The sequence below is a fragment of the Myotis daubentonii genome, chromosome 6 (genome assembly GCF_963259705.1).
Source record: "Myotis daubentonii chromosome 6, mMyoDau2.1, whole genome shotgun sequence".
In the NCBI taxonomy this organism is placed as follows: Eukaryota; Metazoa; Chordata; class Mammalia; order Chiroptera; family Vespertilionidae; genus Myotis; species Myotis daubentonii.
The window spans coordinates 22,684,192-22,709,537 of record NC_081845.1 but is presented as its reverse complement, the minus strand read 5'-3'; the positions used below and the strand labels follow the sequence as shown (position 1 = coordinate 22,709,537).

General features: G+C 37.4%; 1 protein-coding gene and 1 pseudogene across 7 annotated transcripts in view; one reads left to right on the top strand and one right to left on the bottom strand.

Moving 5' to 3' along the window:
• Positions 1 to 25,346, bottom strand: part of EYA4 (EYA transcriptional coactivator and phosphatase 4) — a 233,626-nt gene that overhangs the window by 4,353 nt on the left and 203,927 nt on the right. For 5 of the 7 annotated variants that reach the window (XM_059700384.1, XM_059700380.1, XM_059700378.1 and 2 more), the window contains exons 13-18: positions 15,936 to 16,025; positions 10,166 to 10,224; positions 9,898 to 10,058; positions 7,604 to 7,718; positions 4,470 to 4,591; positions 2,396 to 2,496 (exon numbers count right to left, since the gene is read on the bottom strand). In XM_059700384.1, coding sequence (XP_059556367.1) covers positions 2,396 to 2,496; positions 4,470 to 4,591; positions 7,604 to 7,718; positions 9,898 to 10,058; positions 10,166 to 10,224; positions 15,936 to 16,025 — 648 coding nt within the window. Of the gene's footprint in view, positions 1 to 2,395; positions 2,497 to 2,534; positions 2,636 to 4,469; positions 4,592 to 7,603; positions 7,719 to 9,897; positions 10,059 to 10,165; positions 10,225 to 15,935; positions 16,026 to 25,346 lie in introns of all 7 variants that reach the window. The other 2 variants (XM_059700379.1, XM_059700382.1) reach the window with 1 other exon arrangement.
• Positions 12,033 to 12,345, top strand: LOC132236443 (10 kDa heat shock protein, mitochondrial-like; annotated as a pseudogene).

Genomic DNA, 25,346 nt, shown 5'->3' with positions numbered 1-25,346 from the left:
GCTGTCTAAAAGGATAGTCAGTAGTCCCATGTGGTTATTGAGCACATGAAATGTGGCTTGTTCAGTTCAAAATATATATTGAATGTAAAAAAAGAGAATGTAAACATCTTATCAATAATTTTCATATTTGTTAGGAGTTGAGACATAATGTTTTAGGTACATTGGATTAAAATATATTACTAAAATTAATTTTGTCTGTTTTTAATTTTTTCTAAAAAACACGGCTTCTAGAAAATTTAAAATTACAAATATGGTTTCTATTATATATTTCTATGGGGGAATGCAACTACATTACTATTCCTAAACTTTAAATTTTCTTTTTCATTTTACAAAAAAATCCCCTATATTTTTAGATTTACATTTACTAGAATTACATTTTTTATTCAGCTCAGATCTATTTGTAATAATAAAACAGTACTTAATATTTCTGCACATGCGATTACAGCTACATTCAAAGAAAAGCATGCATTATGGTCACTAGAGGAACCAACCACCTGTGTTTCAAAATAGAATTATAAACCTTCACCATCACCAACACTGTACCTACATAAACAACCATTTGGAAATAGCATTCTGACCGAGGTTCTCATCCTCCTGGATCATCCTTTTTCTCTTGAAGTTTTAGGTGTAAAGCAGAGGTTACAAGAAACGGGGACACCAAATCTACTTTTCATGCCATAAACAACTAGGGTATAAGTTTTTATTTTCAAAGGCATATACTGTTTCTGGTTTGGAAAAGTGAATTTTATTGCCCTGACCCAAATATAAGTTAATGTCACATAAGCTAAAAGACATGTAAAATGTTTACTGGTAGTGGCTTGCACTGACTGCTATTTGTTGTGAGTTATTATGGTATCAACATGAAGATCAAAACAACATGGACTCAGGACATTGACAAACTCCAGAAGATATTTCTATTGTGTGCAACTGGAAGGATTTCAAATAGTAGTCAGCAATGAAAGTTGCATTTCTGGAGACTGCATCCCTGATGCATCATACAGAATGTCCAAAGGGCCAGTTGCTGTCTAGGGTCACTGACTGCTAATTAAGACCCATGCCCTCTGTGGGAGGCTAAGCCTGCACAGGCTCGCTGAGTGTTAATGGCTGCCAAACACGTCAGCACACCTTTTAAAGTGGGAACTCGTTCTCTTTCTCCATTTTGCTTAATTTGAATTGACTACACACACAAATCATTTCCTTTCTCTTTTTGTGAAAGCTCTAAACTTTTCTAGGAAATTGTTTATGTTGATTTGGGGGGGATCAGGTAAACACTTCAGCACATGTGAGTGTTTAGTGAAGGCTTTATTAGATGATGATTTGAAATCTCCTCAGGATAAAAAGGACAGCATTCTTTCTATTGAAACAATATAAGCTGATGTGTCATTGTTTCCAAATATTAATTCATCATTTTGCTTTGTTTATAAATGATATCACTGTTGTCCTGGCTAGATGATAGCTTTGCTATCATTCAGAAAAGGAAGCAGTATGTCTCTGTTGTGTTGACCGACAGTCTGGTGTCTGGGCCAATCCTGATATCATTCCTCTTTTGATCTTGGACCAACCATTTAATGGTTTTTAACTGCCTTGATATCTTCTTCAGAAATATGGGCCAGATGAAAAGGCTTATTTAAATACCTAGGGCCTAGGAGAACTTCTGAATATGTTCAAAGCCAGCTGCTTGGCTCCAATCACGTACCAGTGGCTCACCAAAATAGACAACACGCTTCTAGAAGATGTGAGGCATGTTGCCTCTAAGTCTCTACAAGTTGGCACAAAAGGATCTGAATAGTACATCCCTTTCCAGTAGTGTTTATTAAATTTTCTCATAACAGTTTCTCCTTCGGTTATTAAATCTACCCTCAGCATTTGTCATCAGGGAACATACTTGCTACCAGGCACTCACAGGGAACAAATGGCACAGAGGATGGATGGGGCAAAGGGTAAGAACTGAATCCCATGATTTTGTATGAAGCTCATTAAACTTCTTTATACTGTGAAATATCATGTGCTTAAAATGGTTATTTCCCCCCTCTTTCTTATAGACCATTCTCTCATTCCTCTCTCTCTCTCTCTCTCTCTCTCTCTCTCTCTCTCTCTCTCTCTCTCTCTCTCACACACACACACACACACACACACACACACACACACACACACACACACATACACACAAATAAATATAACTAAATTTTCCTGCATTTCCTGTAAAATTTCAGGCAAAAAATGCTAGACTCCAAATGGTTTATTTGAATGTAAGTATTGACCTTCTCATGCTCTTACTGCTTCGCATCTATAAATTTAAATCACTTATCAAGCTGCCACTGAGCCAAACTACAGGAATGCAAACAAGAAAGCTTGCATTAGAAGTATCACACCAACATTGTTTGAGACAGGTTACCTTTTTTGCTGCCTGTTCTTCTTCTACACCATCCCCAATTACAACATATACTACTTTTCTGCCAAACCTTTGCATTATTCGTTCAAAGCAACTTTCTTTTCCTGGAAGATAAATGAGATAAAGTTCAGAGTGAAGTTACCTGGTTAGCGGCATGCTCCTCATCTCGGCCATCTCCAATCACAACATAAGTTATGTTAGTGCCAAATCTGGACACTATACGCTCAAAACAGCTTTCCTTGCCTGAAAAACAATGCACTGCTTATTCTTCCAGCCATTGCATTCATTAACCTAAAGATTCATATAAAGTGGCAAGTTAATTTCTCTTGAACATCAATCACTTAAAACTAGCTTGCAGCCTCTGGGTTAATGAAATCAACAAATACGTTTGAGCAATTTAAGTCTTTACTTGGGGACAGACGATCAAACAAATACGTTCCATGCTTCAACAAAAGCTGTAGGGTCAAGCATTTGACCCAGAGAAAATGTTAGTATCATTCACTCATATCGAACATCCTTTCAAACAACTGTAAGTTTTAACATTTATCTTTTCATTAGATGTAGCATTTTTTTGCCAGTTAATTTTAAATAGTATAGACAGGTCAGCTGAAAATATTATTGTGAATTGTTGAAGGTTCACCTATTAGGAAAGAGGGAATACTAAGATGTGGATTTACCTTAACATATAACTTTTTCTTCAAGTGGCTGGGAGCTAGTCTGCTCAGATTAAGTGTACTGAGAATGCTGTGTGGCCCACAGCACGGGTGACCCTATATCCACTGACTGCACTATGGGGGCAACTCGCAGGATCTCTACACGTTCTTCAGTTTTATAACACTGGCATTATTCTCTGATTTTCATTCCCAGAATGTTCATGTAGTTATGGTTACTTCTGTACTTGTTCTTAATCTGATAGTTCCAAAAAAAATACTAACTTAAAGGAAAATATAAAAATATTTTTTTTTCAGATAAAAAATTAAAAATAATTTGGCCCAAAAATAAATATTATCCTTACTAGAAGAAATGTTTTCCTGGTATAAAATTATTTGATATTTCATAACACAAAATTCTATATATTAATCCTACTAGCATAAATACATTCATTTATACAAAAATGAATGGGGTTGAAATCAGGGCTCTGAACGGCAGTGCTTAAGACAACGTAGAATTTACTTTTTCAAAGCCTGGGGCTCTTTTTAACTGCACTCCCCAAACAGCTGCAACTACGGCTCCTTTTGCCTGTGTCAGTATCAAAACTCTGCAAGGCCCAGGGTGGGTTATTTTTGGGAAGGGATTTTAGGATTTTGAACTTCTCTTGTCGAGGTGCCAGAGCCTAAGTTTGTTGACCTTCAGGGCACATTACCCAACCCATCTATTTCCCCAGGCATTTCCTTGACAGACAGAGAATACATGACCTGTTTTATTTAACTCTTTCAGGATGGCAGAAGTTGATAAAGTTTTGTTTTTGAAAGTTAACTAGAAGTCTTAGTCTGTGAAAGGCACTTCAAGTAAAAGATGACTCCACAAATCGATATTAACAAATAAGCAAGGTGGTCATCCTTTGATTGCTACTGAACATTTTTGGAAATGTGGATTTCTTGCCATTCATGTGTTATGAATGCTCCAATTATGTTTTCTAATTCATGAAATTATTTTTTTCTGGAATTAAGGACACTAGTTCAAGCCATCTGACACTCCCCTGCCAAAACAGTATTTTTATGTTAGATTTAGATTACATATACAAGGATAAAATACTATGTACCATGCTAAATAAAATATTAAATGCCATGACTAGAGATACTGTGCATTATTCGGAAAACATGTGTCATGATGAAATATATATGTATATAATAAAATGAGTCAGTACTACCCAGTTGCTGGGTTCAGATAACAGGCTTTATAAAATTTGCATTTGTAAGATGGAGGGGACTTGTTATTTGAGTGCGATCCAAATGTGCTTGATATTCTAACAGCAAAATTGATGACATGGAGAATCATGCAGAGATTTGAATTAAGGAAATCCTCCCAAACACAGAAGTGAACACATTTCATACCGATTTAGAAATAATTTTCTTACCTATTTTAGTTGCACTGTAAATATTCTCAATGGGGAAAGCACCTCCTAAACTATAGAGTAGAACCTTCGCAAGTGCTGGGATCAGTTGGGTTGTCGTTACCAAGACATTTACGCAGTTACTCCTAAGACAGGGAGGAAATACACATATTTGTTTTCTAATACTAAATAGTCTCTATGAGTACAGATTTTAAACTATCACTGTCGTCTCGGTTCCATAGTAAAAAGCACCTGATAATCTAACCATTTATTCAACAGTTATTTATGGAGTGCCTACTACCTGGCAGGCACCATGGCAGGTGGTAGAAATATATCCCCAAATGGGGAAATAGAAGAAAATGGGCAAAAAGAAGTCATAGATGTATGGAGTGTTTTTCTCCCCTTCTAGATCACAAGATAGATACAGAGACAAGTAAGTAAGACACCTGCCAATATTAAATGTGTTCTGTAATAACTGTCTCGTCAGGTCCCTGTGGAACCTCAGAGAATACCTACCTCAACCTTTAGCAGCCATGGCAAGGTTAGGAGAGGGAGGATGGCCTAACTCTAAGTTTTAAATGTATCAGGAGCAGGTATTGGTTAGGGTGACAAGACTCTGAGTCCCTGTGTGTTCAGACCCTGGGAAAGTAGAGGACATAGGCAGAAAAAGGGTGATAGGATGGGTGACAGGAGTTTTGGGATTCTGTACAAGAAATAGCACAGATGATGGATCCTGAAGAAGGAAACCTGGAGAGGATCCTTATTTAGTACAGAAGGGGCTGAATCCCTAAATCTCCTCTTCAGTGACAATAAAGGGCAATTGCATTAACGGCTGAAGTTTTAGTCCTCTTCAAAAGTCCTCCCTTTGAGAGTGAGAATCTCTCATTCTGCAATTTATAGCTATTTCTTTCATGGTAGCACTGGGGTGGGGAGAAAAAGGAAATGCCAAGGGAGTGGAGACTGCTGTGAGGCAGAGACCCAGGAAGAAGGGACAGTGGCCCTCCTTCTTGACTATGGAAACTGAGCCGTCCCACTTGGAGGGGCTCACAGCCACATCTGTGAAACTGGGAATCAGATGGCACAGAGCTATGGACCTTTCTCTGTTCGTCTGTATCATGAGTTTTTAATACATATTGGTGAGGGCTGTAAAACATTCTCTATATTAATTTTCAGAAACCTGACCTCAATAATAATCTCTCTCTCTATATATATATATATAAAAGCCCAATGACCAGAATGGTGGAACGACTTGAATGACCGGCAGCCAACCAGCCTGATGCGGGCCCTAATCGGCCCCCAGCACCTCAATAGGGGCCATGCTGGCCAGCCAACCACCTGTGGCTCCTCCCCATCACCAGCCCGGCCCGATCGGCCCCCATTGGGGCAGGCCGGCTGGACCCCACCTGTGCACGAATTCTTGCACTGGGTCTCTAGTATAATTATATTATGTATAACACACATAGAATCTATATAATAATGTCATAACCTTTGGTTTTTAACTATCTATGAGACCTCTTTTTAAAAATAATAAAAGCTGTTGAACTCTTCCCCAGAGACATACCCATTCCACTATGTTTTATACAGAATTTCAGGAAACCTCACCCCCCGCCCCCCCCCCCCCCCCGCTTTCTTAACCTTTGGTCTCTGTACCACCAGTTACAGAGCTCTCAGGGCAGCAAGTATCATCATAAAAACAACCTCTAATTGTGACAATTCTTCCTCTCATGGAGCAAGAACACCCTTTCTTAGGATTCCTCCTCAGCAGTCCTAACTGTCTCCTTCACAGACACAGAGAAATGTGATTTGTTTTCAGCCTAACATCTCAAGTAGTTGAATTGGTATTATTGTTCCACACATGACTCTTCTTCAGACTAAACTCTGTGGTTCCTCCCTCCAACTGTTCCTTTCATGTGGTTTCCACAGCCTACAGCCTCTGGCCATTGGAAACAAGAGGCTTCAAATATGTCACAGCCCATTGGAATGTGGTGCCCACATCTGGGCAGAGTACTCTGTCCTGGCTACCCCAGCCTGACCCAGGGGGCCACTGCCCTTCCCCTCCCCACTTAGCCTTTCTGTTATCAGTGCAGTTGCTGGTCATGGCCCATGGCTAGAAACCGGGCACAGGATTTGACACACTCCTTTACTTCCATATTCCAAATATTGGACTCTCCTTCTACCCTGCCAAGGTTTTCCTGTATGCTGACTCAACCAGCCCAAACATCCTCTTTCCCCCCTGAATTTTGTGTTATCCACAATTTGTTAAGCATGCATTTATTTACTCCTCTTACTCAGAAACAAAACTAAGGAACAGGATAGTACAAAGACTCATCCCTCACCTTGCTAGCTATGACTTCCAGATTTACATTATTTTATTCATTAGCATTTATGGCACATGCTGTTCAACTAGTTATAAGTCTATTCAATACTATTATTGACACTAACAAGTCAGTACTTCACTGTGTAGTTCAAACAACACAAAGGTTACAATTTTTTAAAAGAGTTTTCTCTTCCTTTTTTTAAAAAAAACATTTTTATTAATTTCAGAGAGGAAAGGAGAGGGAGAGAGAGATAGAATCATCAATGATGAGAGAGAATCATTGATCGACTGCTTCCTGCACATCCCACACTGGGAATTGAGCCTGGAACCTGGGCATATGCCTTGACTGGGAATCGAACCATGACTTCCTGGTTCATAGGTTGACACTCAACTACTGAGCTAGGCCGGCTGGGTTTTTGTCTTCATTTTTTTGATGCATTTAAGTCATGCATATTATCTACAATGACATAAAGACTTAAAACATCCACTCTTTGCATAGACAATGGTTTTATTTTTGCCATCATCTCCTATACTTCGTCACCAACAGTGATATCTTTTTTTTTTTTTAATTAGAAATCACATGATCTTCTGTGGGGATTAGTGGTTATGAGGAGAGAAAGGTAGAGAGATGGGATCTCCTGGTTATTCTGAGAGGCAGCAACCCTTATCCTTTACCCCAAAACACATACACACTAAAAATCATTGGACACAGTGAATTGTTCGGTCCCTTCAAATAGTACAATAGTCTAGAAAGTAAAACATATTTATGTATGTTGTGCTAGTAAGACAATATATATAGAAACAATACAATATATATAGAAACTACAACAATACCACTTACCTAGTACTAATAATTGATAAAGACTTAAGTGCATTTGTTAGCCAGGAGTCTGTCAAACCTTCAATCTCGGCCCTCAGCTGCAGCCACGCGTCTCTCTTGGCAGGGCCAAGCAGTCCTGCAACACCAAAAGCAAGCAGGGTCAGGAGATGAATCTTATCCAGGGACACTTCGTTTGGTCTCCCTTCTGTCTAGGTTAGATAATTTTTATTCCAGCCGATATCAGAAATTGAGAGAGAGACTGATTTATAGTAGTATTACCCTTCATTTCAGAATTGATTATCTATTCATTCATTCCATAAGTATTTATTGAACAACTTCTAGATATCAGGTACTGGGCTGAAAACTGGGGTGTAACAGTGCAACAGTGGGCCATGGGTCACAGTTTCTGCCCTCACTGAACCTAGAATCTGGCACAGAAGATGCTAATCACCTGAGGAGCTTTGACCACTCCCCTGCGTGGGTCCCACTCTAAGACTGTGATGCAAGAGGTCTGGAGGAGAGGTCAGGATCTACCAGCTTCCTGTAAGGGTTACCATACCTCAAATGCTTTGGCTGTCTGAAAATGTTTAGCTTCTTAATAACCACAACCACTACCACTCTGAAACAGTAATGATGGCATTATCACATGTAGCTTATAGAATGTTTCTAATATTTGTACTAAAGCTGTCAGAAATATTTTGTTTTATGACAAGTTAAAAATTGTGTTGAAAATCCTGAATCTATGACACAGTTACAGGCAATGGTTGAAACTATGTTGATGTTATGATAAAAAAAAAAAAAAGCCTTTTTTTTTTTTTTTTTTGCTTAAGTCCTTCCTTTTATGGGAAAACAAGATCATGTAAATCTATTACAAAGAAAAATTCTTATTTTAATTGTATTTCAGACTACTGGGAACATATATATAGTCCTTATCCCAATCTAGAGATGCTAATATGTCGCAGAAATGGGGGGATAAGGACACATATGTAATACCTTAATCAATAAAGGAAGAAAAAAATTAATATGTTGTGTCATGGCTTTATGATGGAACAATATGCAGCCACTATGATATTTACAGGAAGTTGCGATGTTGGCAAAGTGTTTACAACCATGAAAAATAAAGGCAAGATTTCAAATTGTAAACAAAAAGAAAAAAAGAAAGAAATGGACTTTCATGCCATTGTTTAAGCTTTTAAAGCTATATGATTATTTATTAGTAATCTTGTTAACTTTAAAATAATTTTAATAATACTCTTCAAGAAGGAAATAATAACATACCTTGGTGATAAAAATTCAGATTTTCCAAAAGGATATTTATTTTAAAGTTAAACATATCACCCACAATTGATTTTAAATAGAATACCTATTTACTTGATTTTACGAAGTGTCTTATATAGAGCATTAGAATGAATTAGGAAACCTGAGTTGCCCTCCTAAAATTCCGGGCAAGTCAGTAGCCTGCAAGGACCTATTGCTCATTTGGAAATGAAGGTCGTCCATATGTAACCTTCCTTATGGTGTCTAACATTATTATTTAGGGTCTGTATATTTTTTTCTTCTTTTATAGTTACTGAGTATCTATTGAGCATCTGTTATGTATCTTAAGGCTAGCAAGGCACTGGGATATAGATGAATGGACCCACAGTTCCACCCTCATGATGAGTATAGGTGTGTTTAATATGGATAAACCTTTTATGTGACCTCATGGCTAACCTTAGGATCCTGACCTAAAATTGATTCTAATAGTAGAGACCATCAAGGTTTATGATATCGAGAAGCACGTTCAAGATCTTAGTTTTAAAGTCACAGGTTTTAAAATATATTTTAAAAATTGATCTCAGAAAGGAAGGGAGACTTCTTAAAGTTTTCAAAAGGAAAAAAAAATCACTTGTTTATATTTATTTCTGGCAGGATTCCAGCAATATAATGCTTGCTAACAACTCTGTGTCCATGACTGGAGCTCTCGTCTTTAAACAGGTCTTCCCTCTGCTTCCATAAGTCCCTCTGCCTGGTTTTCACTGGCAGCATCATAGCTGAAGAAGGTACACTAAATGTCCTGCTCTCAGTTTTGACCAAGCGCCTGGGAATAATGAATTCCCAATGCCCTTGACAGAGCTGCACGTTTTATTTTGCTGTCAGGTCTCCACCCCCTCTACCCACTCTCAGAAACTTAATATTTTGGCTCAATGTAGGTCACATGAGCACTTGATAACTTATTTCATAGTAGGCCAATCTCTAATATGGAACATGGAACTACAGTTCAAATTCTACCTCTATCTAGAGCGCCTTTATTAGAATTAAAAAGCCACACATACCTCCGACATTGTTCTTGTAGGTGTTGTATAATTCTTTTACTCTTCTGTAACGAAAAGCCAACTTCCTCATCCAGTCAACCCCTCCTCTTACACCTGTTGGCAAACAAAGGTTTGCACTACTTGCAGCTGCATGGAAGCCATCAGTTGCAAAACTGTAGGTACTGCAACACCCAAAATATATTAAAAAGAGATAAAAGAAATAATTACATGTGCAAAACTCCATAGCTGAATTTCTGTAGGAAATAGCGTACTAAAAGCCACGGCTTACCTTAGGTCCTGCCCATTATCATCAGAGGAGACATCATCTATATGAACTTGATCACACTCCTGTTAAAAACATTGGAAGAGTGATTTGTTTTTCAAATGATGCTTTTCACCATACTTCAATGTTTTTTCCATCTTCCCATTTCAATCAGGCTATGGCCAGAAGATGGCAGCATTTGCCCATTCTCTTCTGCAGAAAAATGGCACCATTTCTACTCTCTAAAATCTAAATCCAGAAGAATGCCATAAAAAGGTGTCCGAGAACATATGGCATGTGGGCAACTTAAAAAATAATTTTAGTGTTAATATTATTGATAAGAAACTCGCTTTTGAGTCTTCGTAATAATCACTGGTGTTTCCTTTCAGCCATTTCTCCATTTCTGCTGTGAAGCTAAGCTAAACCTGAAGATACACAAAATTGTTTGGTCTGAGCACCTCGGGTGGTTACTATTATTTGTTGAGCAGAAACAGAGGGGCTCACTGATTAAGGTGCTCTGTGAGATTTCTATGACTTCCTGCATTGTGCTAGGCCTGGGATACCATGAAAGAATTCATGCTGGTGTTATTGTAAAAGGCCTGGTCTTTTAACGCAGGAAAAAAAGCTAAGAACCATGGAAGGTGACATTTCCTTTTGCTTAAGTTTTAAAATAAAATAAAAAATACTTAAAAAGTAAAAGGGAAATAATGAAGAATTACCACATCCAATGTGCTACAAACTCAGAGGAAAATAAAGTGTAGGTACGTACACCCAACAATTGACCTGATTTAAACTGTAGTGTGCTCAGAACAAATGGTAACTTTTCTGCATAAGAACTCAGTTCTTCTTTACTGTTCTTTACTAGTCTATCTTCAAATAATCTGCAAAGTTCCAGTGAAATAGTACCTGACCAAAGGGTGAAATTTGGCCAGGATACTAATCTCAGAATAAATATGCTTTAGCCTCTTTGGGCTTCTTTCCCCCTCAATTGCTTGTCATACTCACAGATTCTGACTGTATACATAATGCTTACTATTCAAAACAATTTAAAAATTATAATATTTGAAAATAGGATGCCATAGTAAAAAGAAAAAACTTTCCAGCTATTATTTTTATTCATTATAGGACCTGAACATATCTGGTAGTGAAAGTTTGCTATTTCATCTCTAGCTTTCCACACTGGCTTCTAAAAAATATACAAAACCTGAATGACTAGCCCAATCAATACAATTTTAGTACATAAGCTGAAAATACATGTGAATTAATTTTAAAGGTTCATAGGATTTACGTAAATTATGGGTTTAGTAAATTTTGAATAAATCTCTACCTATTGTCACAGATAAGAGAAGGCTCAGTAAAGCTAATCTGACTGGAAGCTCCCACAGGGGATATTTGGGTCACTTGGATATACCCCCACTAAAGGCACAATCCAGTACAGAGTAATCACTCAATGATTCTTTGTTGAATAAATGGCAGAAGTCTAGACATATTGTCATTATTGACATAAGTACCACAGTTCTTTACTTTTTTTAAAAAAATATAACTTTATTGATTTCAGGGAAGGGAGAGGGAGAGAGAGATAGAAACATCCATGATAAAAGAGAATCATTGACCCACTGCCTCCTGCACACCCCCACCTGGTGTTTGAGCCCGCCACCCGGGCATTCCTGACCGGGAATCAAACCCTGACCGGGAATCAAACCCTGACCTCCTGGTTCATAGGTCGATGCTCAACCACTTAGCCACCCTGGCCAGGCAGTTATTTAAATTTTTGAACATAAAGTTATGGTGATATGAAATAATATTCTAGATGGTGAGAATTGTAAGAAGATAGTTATATCAAGAGTGGAGGGGAGGGAGAGAGAATGAGCTAAGAACTGAGGCCATGAGAGGCATGACAGGACAGGCACTTAGAATGGTTCTTCCTCATTTTGACTGAGTATTCTTTGCAATGAGTACAGCCCAAATTTTAACCAAAAGGGGCATTTTGCTTCCAGAAAAATCTCAGGGAAAAGTACTTCAAGCAATAGTAGTAGCTCTTTTGGATTCTAAAAGAAAGAGTGGAAAGATTTAACAGGTTAGCTGTTAGCATGAAAGTTGGAAATAAATTTCATCCCCCAGAATATGGAGGCAGCAAAGTAATTCTAGATGACAAGGATTACTTCTTATTTAGAGATGGTAACCTTCCTGGTAAGTATGAAGACTGAATTAAAACACCATTGATATGGCATCACGTGAAGCTGCTCATTTCCACCTAAGTTCTAAAATCTTTCAACAGGTAAATAATTTCCATGTCTCTCTTTTACAAAAAACTAATAATATCCAAAAGAAACTTGGAGGACATTTTTTAATTACCCTGGCAATTAGATGTTATTTCTATATTTAATATCCTCTTATCCTAATTTTTAGAGAAATTCCTCTGACATTTAAAGTATTAACTCACATGATTAATTTATACATTTTGCCTCAAAACTCATTTTTTTTTACTCCTGAGGACATCAGTATATCAAACTTATTGGACCATGAGCTCCATATTTGAAGTTATGTTTGAGATTTTTCCAAATGGAACTTCTCTTTAAATTTATGCCTAGTTAGCTATGCTTGTTGACTCTGGACTCTAGCCCGAGAATTACACTCCAGTGAAAGCAACCTGAATTTCAATCACATACATTTTCAGAAAAATCAAAATAATTGTTCTTCAATTAGTTTTCACTCAGAGGAACTTTGCAGGAATCATCTTGGCCAAAACATGAAATACTAAAAACAATGTAATGCTTTGGTTTTAACCAATTTCGGTATAAGAACTCAAACATTTGGGGTAATTCTGGAACTAATCTTAAATTCTTTAATTTTGTTTTATAAGGTGACCGCAATGTTGTCGCTGATCCTTATCAGTTGTAATCCACAGCAGTCTTCTCTCACTTTTGTGAGCCAGAACTCCCTGGTGCCTTTTTCTGGAAGTTATTCTAACTGAAATAACACTGTGTTTAAACAGAACATTCTCTTCTTCGGGGGAGCAGTGTGAACATTTGCCTTCTCTGCAGTTGGGCAGGATGTCTTGAAGTGTCTATTAGGGGGATTTAAATTTGTGTCTTCTAAAGAATTATGTGAAAGCAGCTGCTACTTACTACATATGGTACAGTATCTATTGAAGGATTTCAGTCTCAAATTAGATTTTTAGGTTAAGAAAAGAAACCTTGAGAGATTAAATACACAAGAGTGGAGGGAGGGACCATAACAGGCTAATGATAGAGTTCCTCTCTTGAGGAATTCTCCTGTTTGTCAGAAACAAAAAAAATAGTGTAATATCAGTTATGAAGCCCATAACAATCTTTGCTTAGAAGAGGTTTACTGAAATAAAAAATTGGGTGAAAGTAAAGTTGACTTTCAAAATCAGATGCGGAAGGATAGTGCAAATGTATGTAACACTACTGAATGATCTTGAAACCCACTGTTTAGATTTTGTTAGTTTTAGTATTTATCTCACTTAAGTCAGGAAAAGCTTTTGAGTTTCCTTGGGCACTTTGAATGTGCATGTGTGCATGTGGCATGTGTGTGGTGTGTATGTGTTGTGTGTGTGTATGTGTGCATGTATGAGAATTCAATCAATTCATATGCAAGAGGCCCAATCACTTTTTTTACAAAAATTAAGTACAGGATTGTTGGATACTAAGTTTTAGTGTTTGAGTCAAATAAAATTTTTTATCACATTCTAAACACAACTAACAAGCTGTAATCATAGGAAGAAAGTCAATACCAATGTTTTCTCAGTTAATTTTTCTACCAGAGATTCTTCCAGGCATTTTAAAAAATATTTAAATAGTACCTAATCCAAAATAAAAAATGCTTAAAGCATCATAGCTGAGCACATGTTTGTGATATGCAAATATTCATGTCAAAAGCATTTGCAAATTCATTATATGCTACTTTCACTTTCTTTTGTGTTCTGTTAAAAGTTGGGTGGCAAATTTATTCCATCTGTCTTCTAATGTGCCAGTAAAATAGCTAATGGGTCATTTAGTCCATTTATTTCTAGTAAAAAATAATTAATAAAATAAAATAAAAACTATGAAATTTGGATAAAACCACACAAAACTTCCCTTTTTTGTTGTTGTTTTTTTATAGGTTTTGAAGGACTAATAATCTTAAAATTCTCTTTATAATGAGGCCAACCTATTTCAACCAACAGAAAAACCAACCTAAGAAGTTATAAGTCTATATAAAAATTCAAGTTCCAAAAAGGTTAAAATGTGTTTCCTATTATCATGTATATATAAAATCATTCTGTATACTAGACAGGGATCAGTAGTAAGATTACTTTAAATCAGGTTTTAGAGAGGTGATTATTATTTCTTATAATAAAACTGAAACACATGCCTAGAAATACTAATCATTCCTATGACCATTAAAGAAAAAAAAAAGAAACTGCTTTAAACAGACAATAATTTTATTATCCAGTAAAAACAGCGACTCACTGAAGAGAAAACAACAAAATACTATTACACAGGTTTCCAGAACATACATTTATCAGATATACTGAACAACACAATTTTTGCTCTTGTGTCTTAACTGTGAGTAAAACTGGATTTTAAGAACTTGCAATTAAAAAAACATCTCATTGAAGACACTGACTAACCTGGCTTTTCTTTCTCACACGCTTCTGTGAATTCAGCAGGGTGCGGGGGCAGAAGTATGTGCTCTGGAGCCAGACTCCAGAGTTTCAAATCCCAGTTCTACCACTTAGCTAGCAGTTACCTTAGACATAATTTTTATGCTTGTAACCCTACAATTCCACCCCTGGAAAAATAATGTGATAAACATATTAATTTCTAGAGGTTGTTAATTACTTAATGGAAAGTCCAATAAAATAATGTTGAACACAAGTGGGAAGGATTCAGTAATTTAAAATATCCCTCTTTATTCATAATATAGACAAACATTTTTACTCTACTGTGAAACCATGAGATAAAAAACTAAATTTAAATATGACATTTTAAAAAAAGAAAGAGAAATCTCTTCCAGCATTGTGGTGCTTGACTGGGAAGTATTCCTGGTCCAGTGCCCAAGCTACTCAGTTATTTCAAATTTTATTGTCTGAATGCCTAATGACTCAGATCATTAACACCCAGATTATATACCTATTACAGGACCTATTCAGCTATTCTGAGGCTATTTTTTTCTTGGGTCCTTTCATTTTGTTGTTGTTTCACTTTCTCTTCATTTGAGGTTGGAAATGGAAAAATAAATTAGAAAAAAACCCAGTGAAATCAAATAAATGGAATCAAACCAGTCAGATGTGTGATATAATCAGCTCTAGCAGTGTTTCATCTGAATGGGGAGGAAATGAAGAATGATGATGTTGTCTAAAATTAGGTGTCAAGTTATCTACAAAATGTAATGATCTATGTTAGCACCATGAATAGCATCTCAGACTACTGTCCAGTGATTAACCTAAAGAGTATCCTGGTTTATATCCCGAAAAAGCTAATGCTAATTCCAAAAGTGCACATGGATTGTATTTGAGACACTAACAGGATGAGGAGCAGTGTATTTGAGCGCACCCAGATCTGAGATATTTCTGTTCTAATTCTGTGCCAGTATATATGTACAATTCGTTAACTAAATTTAGCTTTTGCTTGCATTTATATACATACAAATTTCCCCTTGACAGGAACTTTACTGTTCTCTTATGCTAAATTTCTATCTTTAAGTTTTCTTGAGGTTATCTGGTGTTAGAGAAACCATCCAAACATTTTAATAGTTGGATACATCTATTCTTACCTTTTAAAATTCTTACCTCTAAATCATTAAAAAATAAATGTGTATCAGCAAGATTAAAAATCATTTCCTCCATTCGGAGTCCAAGGGTTACAGCCATGGGAGGATCCTGAGAAGAAAATACACACACAATGCGGTAAAATTTCAGTAACTACAGTTATTATTAAACATATTTTAAGTGCATATTGTTGTGGGGATGGGATGACAACAGATTTTTACTTAAGATTTAAAAGATTTCCCAACTATCTGAAAAGGTACCTTTCCAAGGGTTCATTTAAGACATAATAAGTACACAGATGCATCTGTGAATTTATAGGAATTTATGTGAACATAAAAATGATTTAGGGAAAGTTTTGACATAAATCTATGTTTATGAGAGGATCCAGTCTACATATACTCCATGGACAGTCCTTTGGAGAAATGTATTTGGATGGAATACTGAACAATGCTACAGACGTTAAAAATAAGAAAGGATTTCATTTAAAGAATGATACATAAGAATTAGGATTGGGAGAAAAGTAGGTCTACTGGATGTTTGCAGGACTTGAGCAGACAATGTCACCTGGAGGCAGGATATGAAGAGCTGGTGGAGCACGGTGAAACCACCACTTAATTATGAACTTCATTTTGGTCAACAGGCAATATTTATCTGCAATGAGTGTATAGATTGGTCTAACCTGCATTTGACTAGGAATAAAGAGAGAAGGGTTGAGGATAACGAAAGGAATTATTAATTCAGTAGATGTAATCTATGTAGAAAATATATACACTTAGAAGTTTAATGAAAGTATGGGGATTAGTGACGAGTCAAGTGACTTATTTTTTTTGTTTATAGAAACCAAGATGTTACACAGCAGCAAGGGGTTGAGAAATAAGACCAGAGTTCGTACTTTACCATGACCAACTACAGTTGAAAGCCTGGCATCAAGAAGCGAAAGACTAAAAAGTAAGGAGGGTGTAGGGATTGGGCTAGGGAAGTAATTCATGTTCACACATGGTGTTTAAATGATCAAAGTTGGAATGATCTCTAAAGAGAACTACAAAAGGGATGACCCTGAAGATACAGAAAATAGAAAACCTAGATGGAACTAACCCTCAGAATTCGAGACCAGAATGAGCCTGTTAGTAGGGAGAATATGGTTTTGAATAAAGCTGACAAACCTAGAAGAATACTATTTGTTTGGCTGAGAAGTCTTTTTGGAAGACCTCAGAGGATGATTTAGGTTAAGTGGCTGGGCCAGGAGCCAGATTGTAAGAATTTAAGGAGAGAGTACCAAACGTGTTTTCAATGGTCTAATAAATGACATTTCAAGAAATGTATTTTAACTTGGGAAAATGTAATGCTAACTTGATATTAATTTATGATAAAATACACAATCCAGGTCGGGCCCAGTAGTATTCATATACACCCCTTAACTTGTCTCACTTAGCAAATAGAAGCCCCTCCTCATTCTACACCTATGCTGCAACAACCAATTTTCTTCCTATTCTCCCTTCCATAATGCTTTGAGGGGAACGCCCTAGAGCAGTGATGGCGAACCTTTTGAGCTCCGCGTGTCAGCATTTTGAAAAACCCTAACTTAACTCTGGTGCTGTGTCACATATAGAAATTTTTTGATATTTGCAACCCTAGTAAAACAAAGACTTATATTTTTGATATTTATTTTACATATTTAAATGCCATTTAACAAAGAAAAATCAACCAAAAAAATGAGTTCGCGCGTTACCTCTGACACACGTGCCATAGATTCGCCATCACTGCCCTAGAGTGTGAATATATTTGAAGTGAGCGTCACCTCATATTTTGTAGTGATTAAGAGCTAGAGAATAGGAATTGAGTGCTAAGCTAAGAAAAGAGAAAGGTCACTGAGGTGTGTTGAGTAAAGCCAAGACTTGTTATTGGAGAAGAGAAAGAAAGGACAGTAAGAATATGTTAAATGTCAGCATAATTTTCTAATTGTCTACATCTCTTCCTCAGAGACTTCTGTGGAATTCGTAGCTCAAGATTCTCTCTTCTTGAAAACAGATATTCATTGTTCACATCCCTGATGGTATCCTGGGCTTGTGTCCTTCAGTAAGGAGGACTCTACTGCTAGGTTCATCTGTCTTCCAGGGTCAGGATCATTTGGAGAAACATATCCAAAGACCAAATCAATTCCATTTTATTCAAAAAGAGTCATTCAAGAACAAGAACAAAAATATGAAGCTTTTTTATTTATTTTATTTTATTTTATTTTTATTTTTTTGGTCTCAAAGTCTTTCAGAATTCAGAGGGATCTCTCTTGCTCTGCTTCCTTCAAGTATAGAATTCTTATTTTTCTTATTTCTTTATGTTGTTCATGTTTTTGTTATCTTTGAAAGAAAATCTCTAAAGGTTGAATAAAAGTTGTAAAAATATACATTTGTCTTTTTTGTGTAAAAAAACTCCTTTCTCTTTGGGTTGGGGGTTGCATAGGCTGAAAACATAGAAAACTTGTAAATATTCTGTATAGTCATGGGACCATGAACAATATGTCTACAAAAATATCAGGAAAAATCAAATGTAATTATAGCATGAAAACATATAATTCCATTAGTGACGCTCTGTGCTTTTGAGGAATGTTCACTGATGCAGGACAATAAAACTAAGCTCCATACTTCTCCGTATGTTTCTGATGATTACTGCCCTAAAGATATATATTTCACATGGGGGTTCAGAATGTCTTTTTTAAAAGGTTTTCCTTCTCAAGATTAGGTTGCTTAAATTCTTATCCTACAATTTGCCAGTTTTTCTTCTTTAAGTTTTAAATAAAACTATTGACTTTCTTATGTTTAGACCTCACATTCTTTGCATTGATAAATCAGATTTATGGGGATGGAAGAAAATATACTGTTCTTCTTTGATTGTTACTTTCATCAATTCCATGCTTCTGAAATACATAACTCTCTATGCTACCCCAGTAGTGATAGGAAAGTCCACGAAAAATGCATTTTGCGCATCTGATAAGCATGCAAACAAATATAACTTTTAGAAAACCAACAATAATTCTCTTACAAGTAAGCACAGCGTATGGTATGATGAAAACTGTGTTTGAGCATTCCTACTCCAGTGGGAATACAACTCCATGGCACTTGAAGGAGTTGCTCATTTGTTTATCAAGCTATGGCAATCCCACAACACACACTCTGGGAGAGCTAGGACTTCGTAAGCACTTTAGCAAAATATTATTTGTGAACGAGGAAAGTTTAGGTTTGCGGTTTGCCATAGTGTAAACTAGCTGTGTTTTACCAAGGTTTCCAAAGAGTAAGGCTTATCTAAAGGGAGGGGTTTCATCTGCCATGTCAAAGGCTTGGCACAGACAGGCTAAGGATAGTTATGCCACAAGCCAAGGAAAACCATGCCTGTAAGAGGTGATAATCTAGTTTCTAAGAGAATGCCTAGTGAGGGCTGACTTTCAAACATCTAATTTTACTTTCTTTTCCCCCATCTTACTAAGTCCTTGGGAGAGTTGATTCTAAGTGAGTGGATTACAGTATCACATTTTTCTAGCTAAAGGACCCACAGATGTAAGAATCCAAGAAAGATGAGCAGGGATTTGGTGGGGGTCGCCTTAGAAAGGTCTCTGAAGTGTTGGGCTCCCTGGGCCTTGCCAGACTACTGTGAAAGAGCTGCCGGCGCCTGCAATTCCATGGTTTTATCAGGCATTTGAGAGTTAAATATACTTCTGGATTGAACCCAAGTTTTATACAGAGATGTTTGCTCATTTTCATTAGATGTTTGCAGAAATATGGGCACCTTATGAATCAAGAGTTACTGCCTTTTTCAGTTTACCTGTAGGGAGTGTTGAGTTTAGGGTCTGAAATTAAGTGATAGTGAAAACTTGGACAGAGGAAAAAAGTGGGATAATAAAGGCACCAACAGGAAGCTCTGATGCATATTTTACATATATAACAGTTCTAATAGGTTCAAAGTGTCTACAGCAGAGTTTAATATGGGGCAAACTGAACTTCTGCCAACTTACTCTGTGCTCTGCTCTATTAAAATACTGAAACTACTCCCAAGACATTTGTTTTGAGAGAGAGAGAGAGAGAGAGAGAGAGAGAGAGAGAGAGAGAGGAAGAGAACGAATTGAAAATAATGAATAACTTTTGCCCCTTAAATGTGTGATTCTAAACCGGATGTTACCATCATATGACTAAGTCAGGTTCAAGTACAGCAGCTCTCTATATCTAAATACTATGTTAACACAGAGCAAAATTTGGAGCCAGACTGTCTGTCTATGGGCCTCTGCCCTGTACTGGGCCATCAGCTGGAACACTTCCCTAGGGACACAATATAAAAATATCTCAGGAGAAAAAGCAATTATGTGTTGTTGTTGTTTTAATAGGGGACTTTTCTTTTTAAAGAACTGAAGTCCTTGCAACAGTTACTCATTTGGGACCTGAAGCACATGTAGATAGTGACAAAGGCAGAGATGTGTTAGTTCATTACAGAAGAAGGAAGACAAGCGTGCTCACTAACTAGAGTGGAAGTAGTGAGTGGGTCTGTTAGGAAATAAACTCTTTTAATCAGTGACAAGAGATGCAGTTCAGTCATGAATCAGAAGGAAAATTTAACCATTGAGATGTTTGTCTACGATGGATAGGCAGTGGACTGGAGTTCTCAGGGGGAATTGGGGAATGGTTTCAGGAGCATTCATTTATTTAGCACACATTTACTGAGTGTCTACTATATGGTAAGAATATTCAAATTCTTAACAGAAACCAATAGACAAAGTCCCTGTCCTTAAGGGGTTCATATTGTCACTGGATGACCTACCAGATATATAAACAAAGAAAAAAAAACAAAGAAATATATAATATTTCAGCTGGTGAAAACAAAACAAAACAGAGTTAGCAGATACAAAAGTCGATAGGGATAGATGGTGATGGCTCAGTCAAAGAAAGCACAGGGAAGGCCTTTCTTAGGAGATGGCAGCTAGAGAGAAGAGACCTAAAAACGGTAAGGGAAGTAGCCATGCACAGACTCCACTGGTGGCAGGGAACATATGCAGAGGCGAGAATGAGTCTAGTGTATGTGGAAGAGTGTAAGGCAGAGACCCAGGCCAGGGAAGTAAAGCAAAGCAAGTATGCAAAAGAAGAGAGTGCTCAACTGGGCCAAATGCTGAGAGCCCCAGCAAGAAAAACGATGAATTTGGCAAGAGAAGGTCATTCCTCGGACTTGAAGAGAGTCGTATGACTGGAAGGCTAGGGAAGAGCAGAGAGAAGGGGCAGCAACTGGAAAATGGGCTCAAGAGGATTTTCTGGTGATGGGACTATTACAGCACGGTCTATGGTGATAAGAATAATTCAAGAGTGGGAAACTGGGGACTCAGGAGTGAAAGAGATCATTTCAGGAGTAGATTCCATGAGTCAGTGAGAGGGTCTGGATCCAGGATATGAATACAGGTGTAAAGAAAAGGCAGAACATGTGGTATGGTGAGAAGATAAAGTAATTATTTCAGTTGCTATTTTTAGTGATGGAGGAGGAGTTTAATGAAGAATTGAGAGGGGAGCTGAAGGTGTGAGGGGAGAGGTTTGAAAAGTCTGCTGGAAGAGCTGATTCACCCGGGGGTGCTGAGACCCACTTGAAATGTGTGGTCACACTTAGCTGTCAGGGAGTAGGCAGAAAGGACAACCATGAAACACACTGTCAAAACGTTAGATGCTTTCAAACTCTGCATTCATCATTCCATACGTACCACACTCACTCTCTGGTTACCCTCTGCTTCTCTAAACACTGAGCTCAGTGAATACCTTACATTATGGGATAAAACAACAGATACAAATCCATGCAAATATCCTCAGAAAACACCCAGTTCCCCAACATTCAGATTCCCTTGAAACCAAGTAAGATAGGTTACACTTTTGAATGTTTATTATGTGGTAGGCCGTGTTTTGAGTTTTAGTGCATTAACTCATTTAACCCTGCTAATCAAATTAGTCTTTTCATTCTTCTTCTCACTTTAGAAAAAAGATTGTGAAGTCGCACAAACACCAAAGAAACTACCCAAAGGCACAAGTGTAGAAAGAGGTGGCGCTAAATTTTGAACTCAGCTCCATTCCTCCTCCAAGCCAGAAGGCTTAACCATCATGCCCAGCGAGATGGTAACCTGCATGGTGTTAGCCATTAGGGAGGCCTCCAATCCATGGCTCCAAACACTTATTAATTCTAATCACTCCCCATTAAATCAAGAATTCTTGCTATAAAACTGTGTACAGATTGTTTAATATAACAGGAACCAATTGATTTATCCTTAGGAACATATTATTTCCCCAGTGCTGCTTTTATATAGGATGTTGTCTAAAATGAGCAAGTGGTGTTGGGAGCTTGAATTTTAATTTGACACTATGAGGCCGGGATGGGGAACGTCCAGCCCTAGAGCCTTCCAAGACCCATGAAATCACTTGTTCTGGCCCTGCCAAGGCATTCGGGGTGAGCTGATTAAATGTTTGACCAAATATGGCAGGCTAGTTTTTACGCTGAGAATTCTGTATGGCTTTTGAATGTTATAACGATCCGAATGATCCTTGGCAGGAAAAAGATTCCCCACCCCTGCTATAAGGTAACGATTCACTTCTCCTTCAGTCTTTTCATCGACTTGGGCTGCTTCCTTTGCATCCTTACTGTGAAATAAGTTTGGAGAATCATGGCTTCACAGCACGTGATGTATTAATGCTACAGAAGAAGTCAAATCCTTAAAGCACAGTCTGTTTAGCTTCATTGTTTCCGTGCATCTGGGTTTTCACACCTTTGAAATATCCCTTTGCAGATCCCTCCTTCGAAAGCAGACCACCCTCAGGAGAGCACATAATCTTAACTATTCTATAATCCAAACCCTGCCTTGCTCTCTCCTACCTTTCTGTAACCTTCCTTAAATTCCATCCTTAATCTCAAACGCATAAAAGAAACTGCACACTGTTCTTCGCTGGATCATTTGAGATCTTGCTCCTCCTGGCAACTATCATCAGTTTGGCTCAAATAAAGTCCTATAAAAATTCGCTACAGGTTTGGACATTCCTTATTTCAACAGGCCTCCTTGGAGTAGCAGAGAAAAATATAAAGGACAAGGACTTGTTATGAACTGACATGGTTTCCAACATATATACCAGCATTTATCATTTTGTAGCCTTGGTCAAGTTTCTTAAACCCTCATAATCTACACTTCCTCGTCCATAGAATTTAGATCCCTATAAATTACAGCACAGTAATTACAAGAATTAAGTGGGTTAACATTTGTGAAAGTGACTAATAACAGAATTTTTTTGAGAATTAATTCACACTAAGAGTTCTGCTAAGCCCTTTAAACATGTTTTCTGTCTAATTCTTATTCACTATAAACAGTATTATTCAAGTTTAAAGAAACTGAAGCTGAGGAATTAAGAAATTTGCTCTATGTCAGAAAGCTGCACACATGAGCATTGGGTTCTCAAAGTTAGGTTTATCAGACTCAAAGGCTCTTGTCCTTAACCACCATCCTTATTGCTTATGAAATGGCAAACACAGGCTCTACCACATGCCAGGTGTTCTGTACATGTATGTTCATTTTCCCACGCCTTCCAGTAGTGACCCTGATCTTTGCCTATCACATACCACCATGAGGCACTGATAACTGTCTGCCCCACTTTATTTCACTGAACATTTAAGTTTTCCTTGTTGATGGAAAAATATCTCAATCACCTGACAGAAGAGAATTAGAATTATTCCAACTTAAAGGAGAACTCACATAATTGTCTACACAGAGCCTCGCTAATTGTCCTTACTCCTTTCAGGAAAAGTCACTTACATATGTGTCCATAGGAGATTGCATGTCTCTACTGTGTGATGTGCTGCAGCAGAAACAACACAAGCTTTGGGGACAAATAGTCTAAGGACCCAGGGTTCATCTCTGCCACCAACTAGCTGTGTGACTTTCACACATTTCACTTCCTTTCTGAGCATGTTTCCTCATCTACAGATTGGGGCGAATAACCTACCCCTTAAAATTGTGACACTTATTGCCTGGCACATCATGGGCATTACATAAAACATTGGTTTCCTTCTTCCCCTAGCTTTGTGCCACCCTTCTGGAAAACTCTGCTATTTTAAGCAACTATAAGCATAGAAAATGTGTCCATTTTGTATTCAAACAAAGCTTCTGACAATACTATAAAATAGTGGACCTTGTATGTGAAATGAAGGCTGTGTGTCCAGGCTGCCATGTGGGAGGGGGGGTGGGGGGGACAGGTTAATCACAGTGATGCACCACTGCGGAGGGAAGTGTGAGAACTTTGCTTTTGGAAGTATTCTTAGAGCCAGTTTACGCGTCACTCAAGAAAAGCAGCTTCATTTCTTTTTGATGGTTCACCCTCCTCAGCTCTTTATTGGCACCCCCCTCCTTATCCCAAATGGAAGTCCATGCTCAGTCCTGGGATGGAAGCAACTTTATGGTATTTTTGACAAAAAGAAAAATAATGGTATTTTGACTACGCTCCTTATTCATTGCCTTGGGGTCAAATGATCTTATTTCTAAAGATCAAAATTACCATGGAAGGCCGAAACCGGTTTGGCTCAGTGGATAGAGTGTCGGCCTACGGACTGAAAGGTCCCAGGTTCGATTCCGGTCAAGGGCATGTATCTGGGTTGCGGGCACATCCCCAGTAGGAGATGTGCAGGAGGCAGCTGATTGATGTTTCTCTCTCATCGATGTTTCCAACTCTCTATCTCTCTCTCTTCTTCTCTGTAAAAAATCAATAAAATATATTTAAAAAAAAATTACCATGGAAGAATGAAGGCCTGAAGTCAGGAAATATTTTTAAAAAGCTAAAGATAATTGCAAAAAAGATTACTTCTACCACTGATTTGGCATAAATGGAAGCAACACAGATATTTAGATACAGACACTGATGGTGACATTTTGAAGGGAACTTTATTTGAATTCATGTGTTCAAGTTAGAGTGTTTATTTTAAACGTTTATCTAATATGAAACTATCTGCACAAAAATATTGTAATCAGTTTAACAGAATTTACTGTGTACTACTCACAAGTCAAAATTATTCCATAAGAAATGCTTTAGATTATTGTCTGGAAACTTTTTAGATGGTATACTCTATCAGCAATATTATTTTGGTAGGCACACCAAATTTATGTGTAGTATAATTTACTTATTAATTATATACCTATTCTTTAAATTATAATCATATGCATGTGTTTACAAAGTATGTGCTTTATGAAACAGACAACAATGGAAACTTCAAGATACAAGTGTGTGTGTACGTGTGTGTGTGTGTGTGTGTGTGTGTGTGTGTGTGTACTCATACACTAACATTTTCTTTCCTTATTTCAGCTGAGCATCTTGTGTGTTTCTGGCACATATGCATGCATCTTGCTCAATTTTTTAGATGACAATGATTGGGATGAAGGGACTAAGA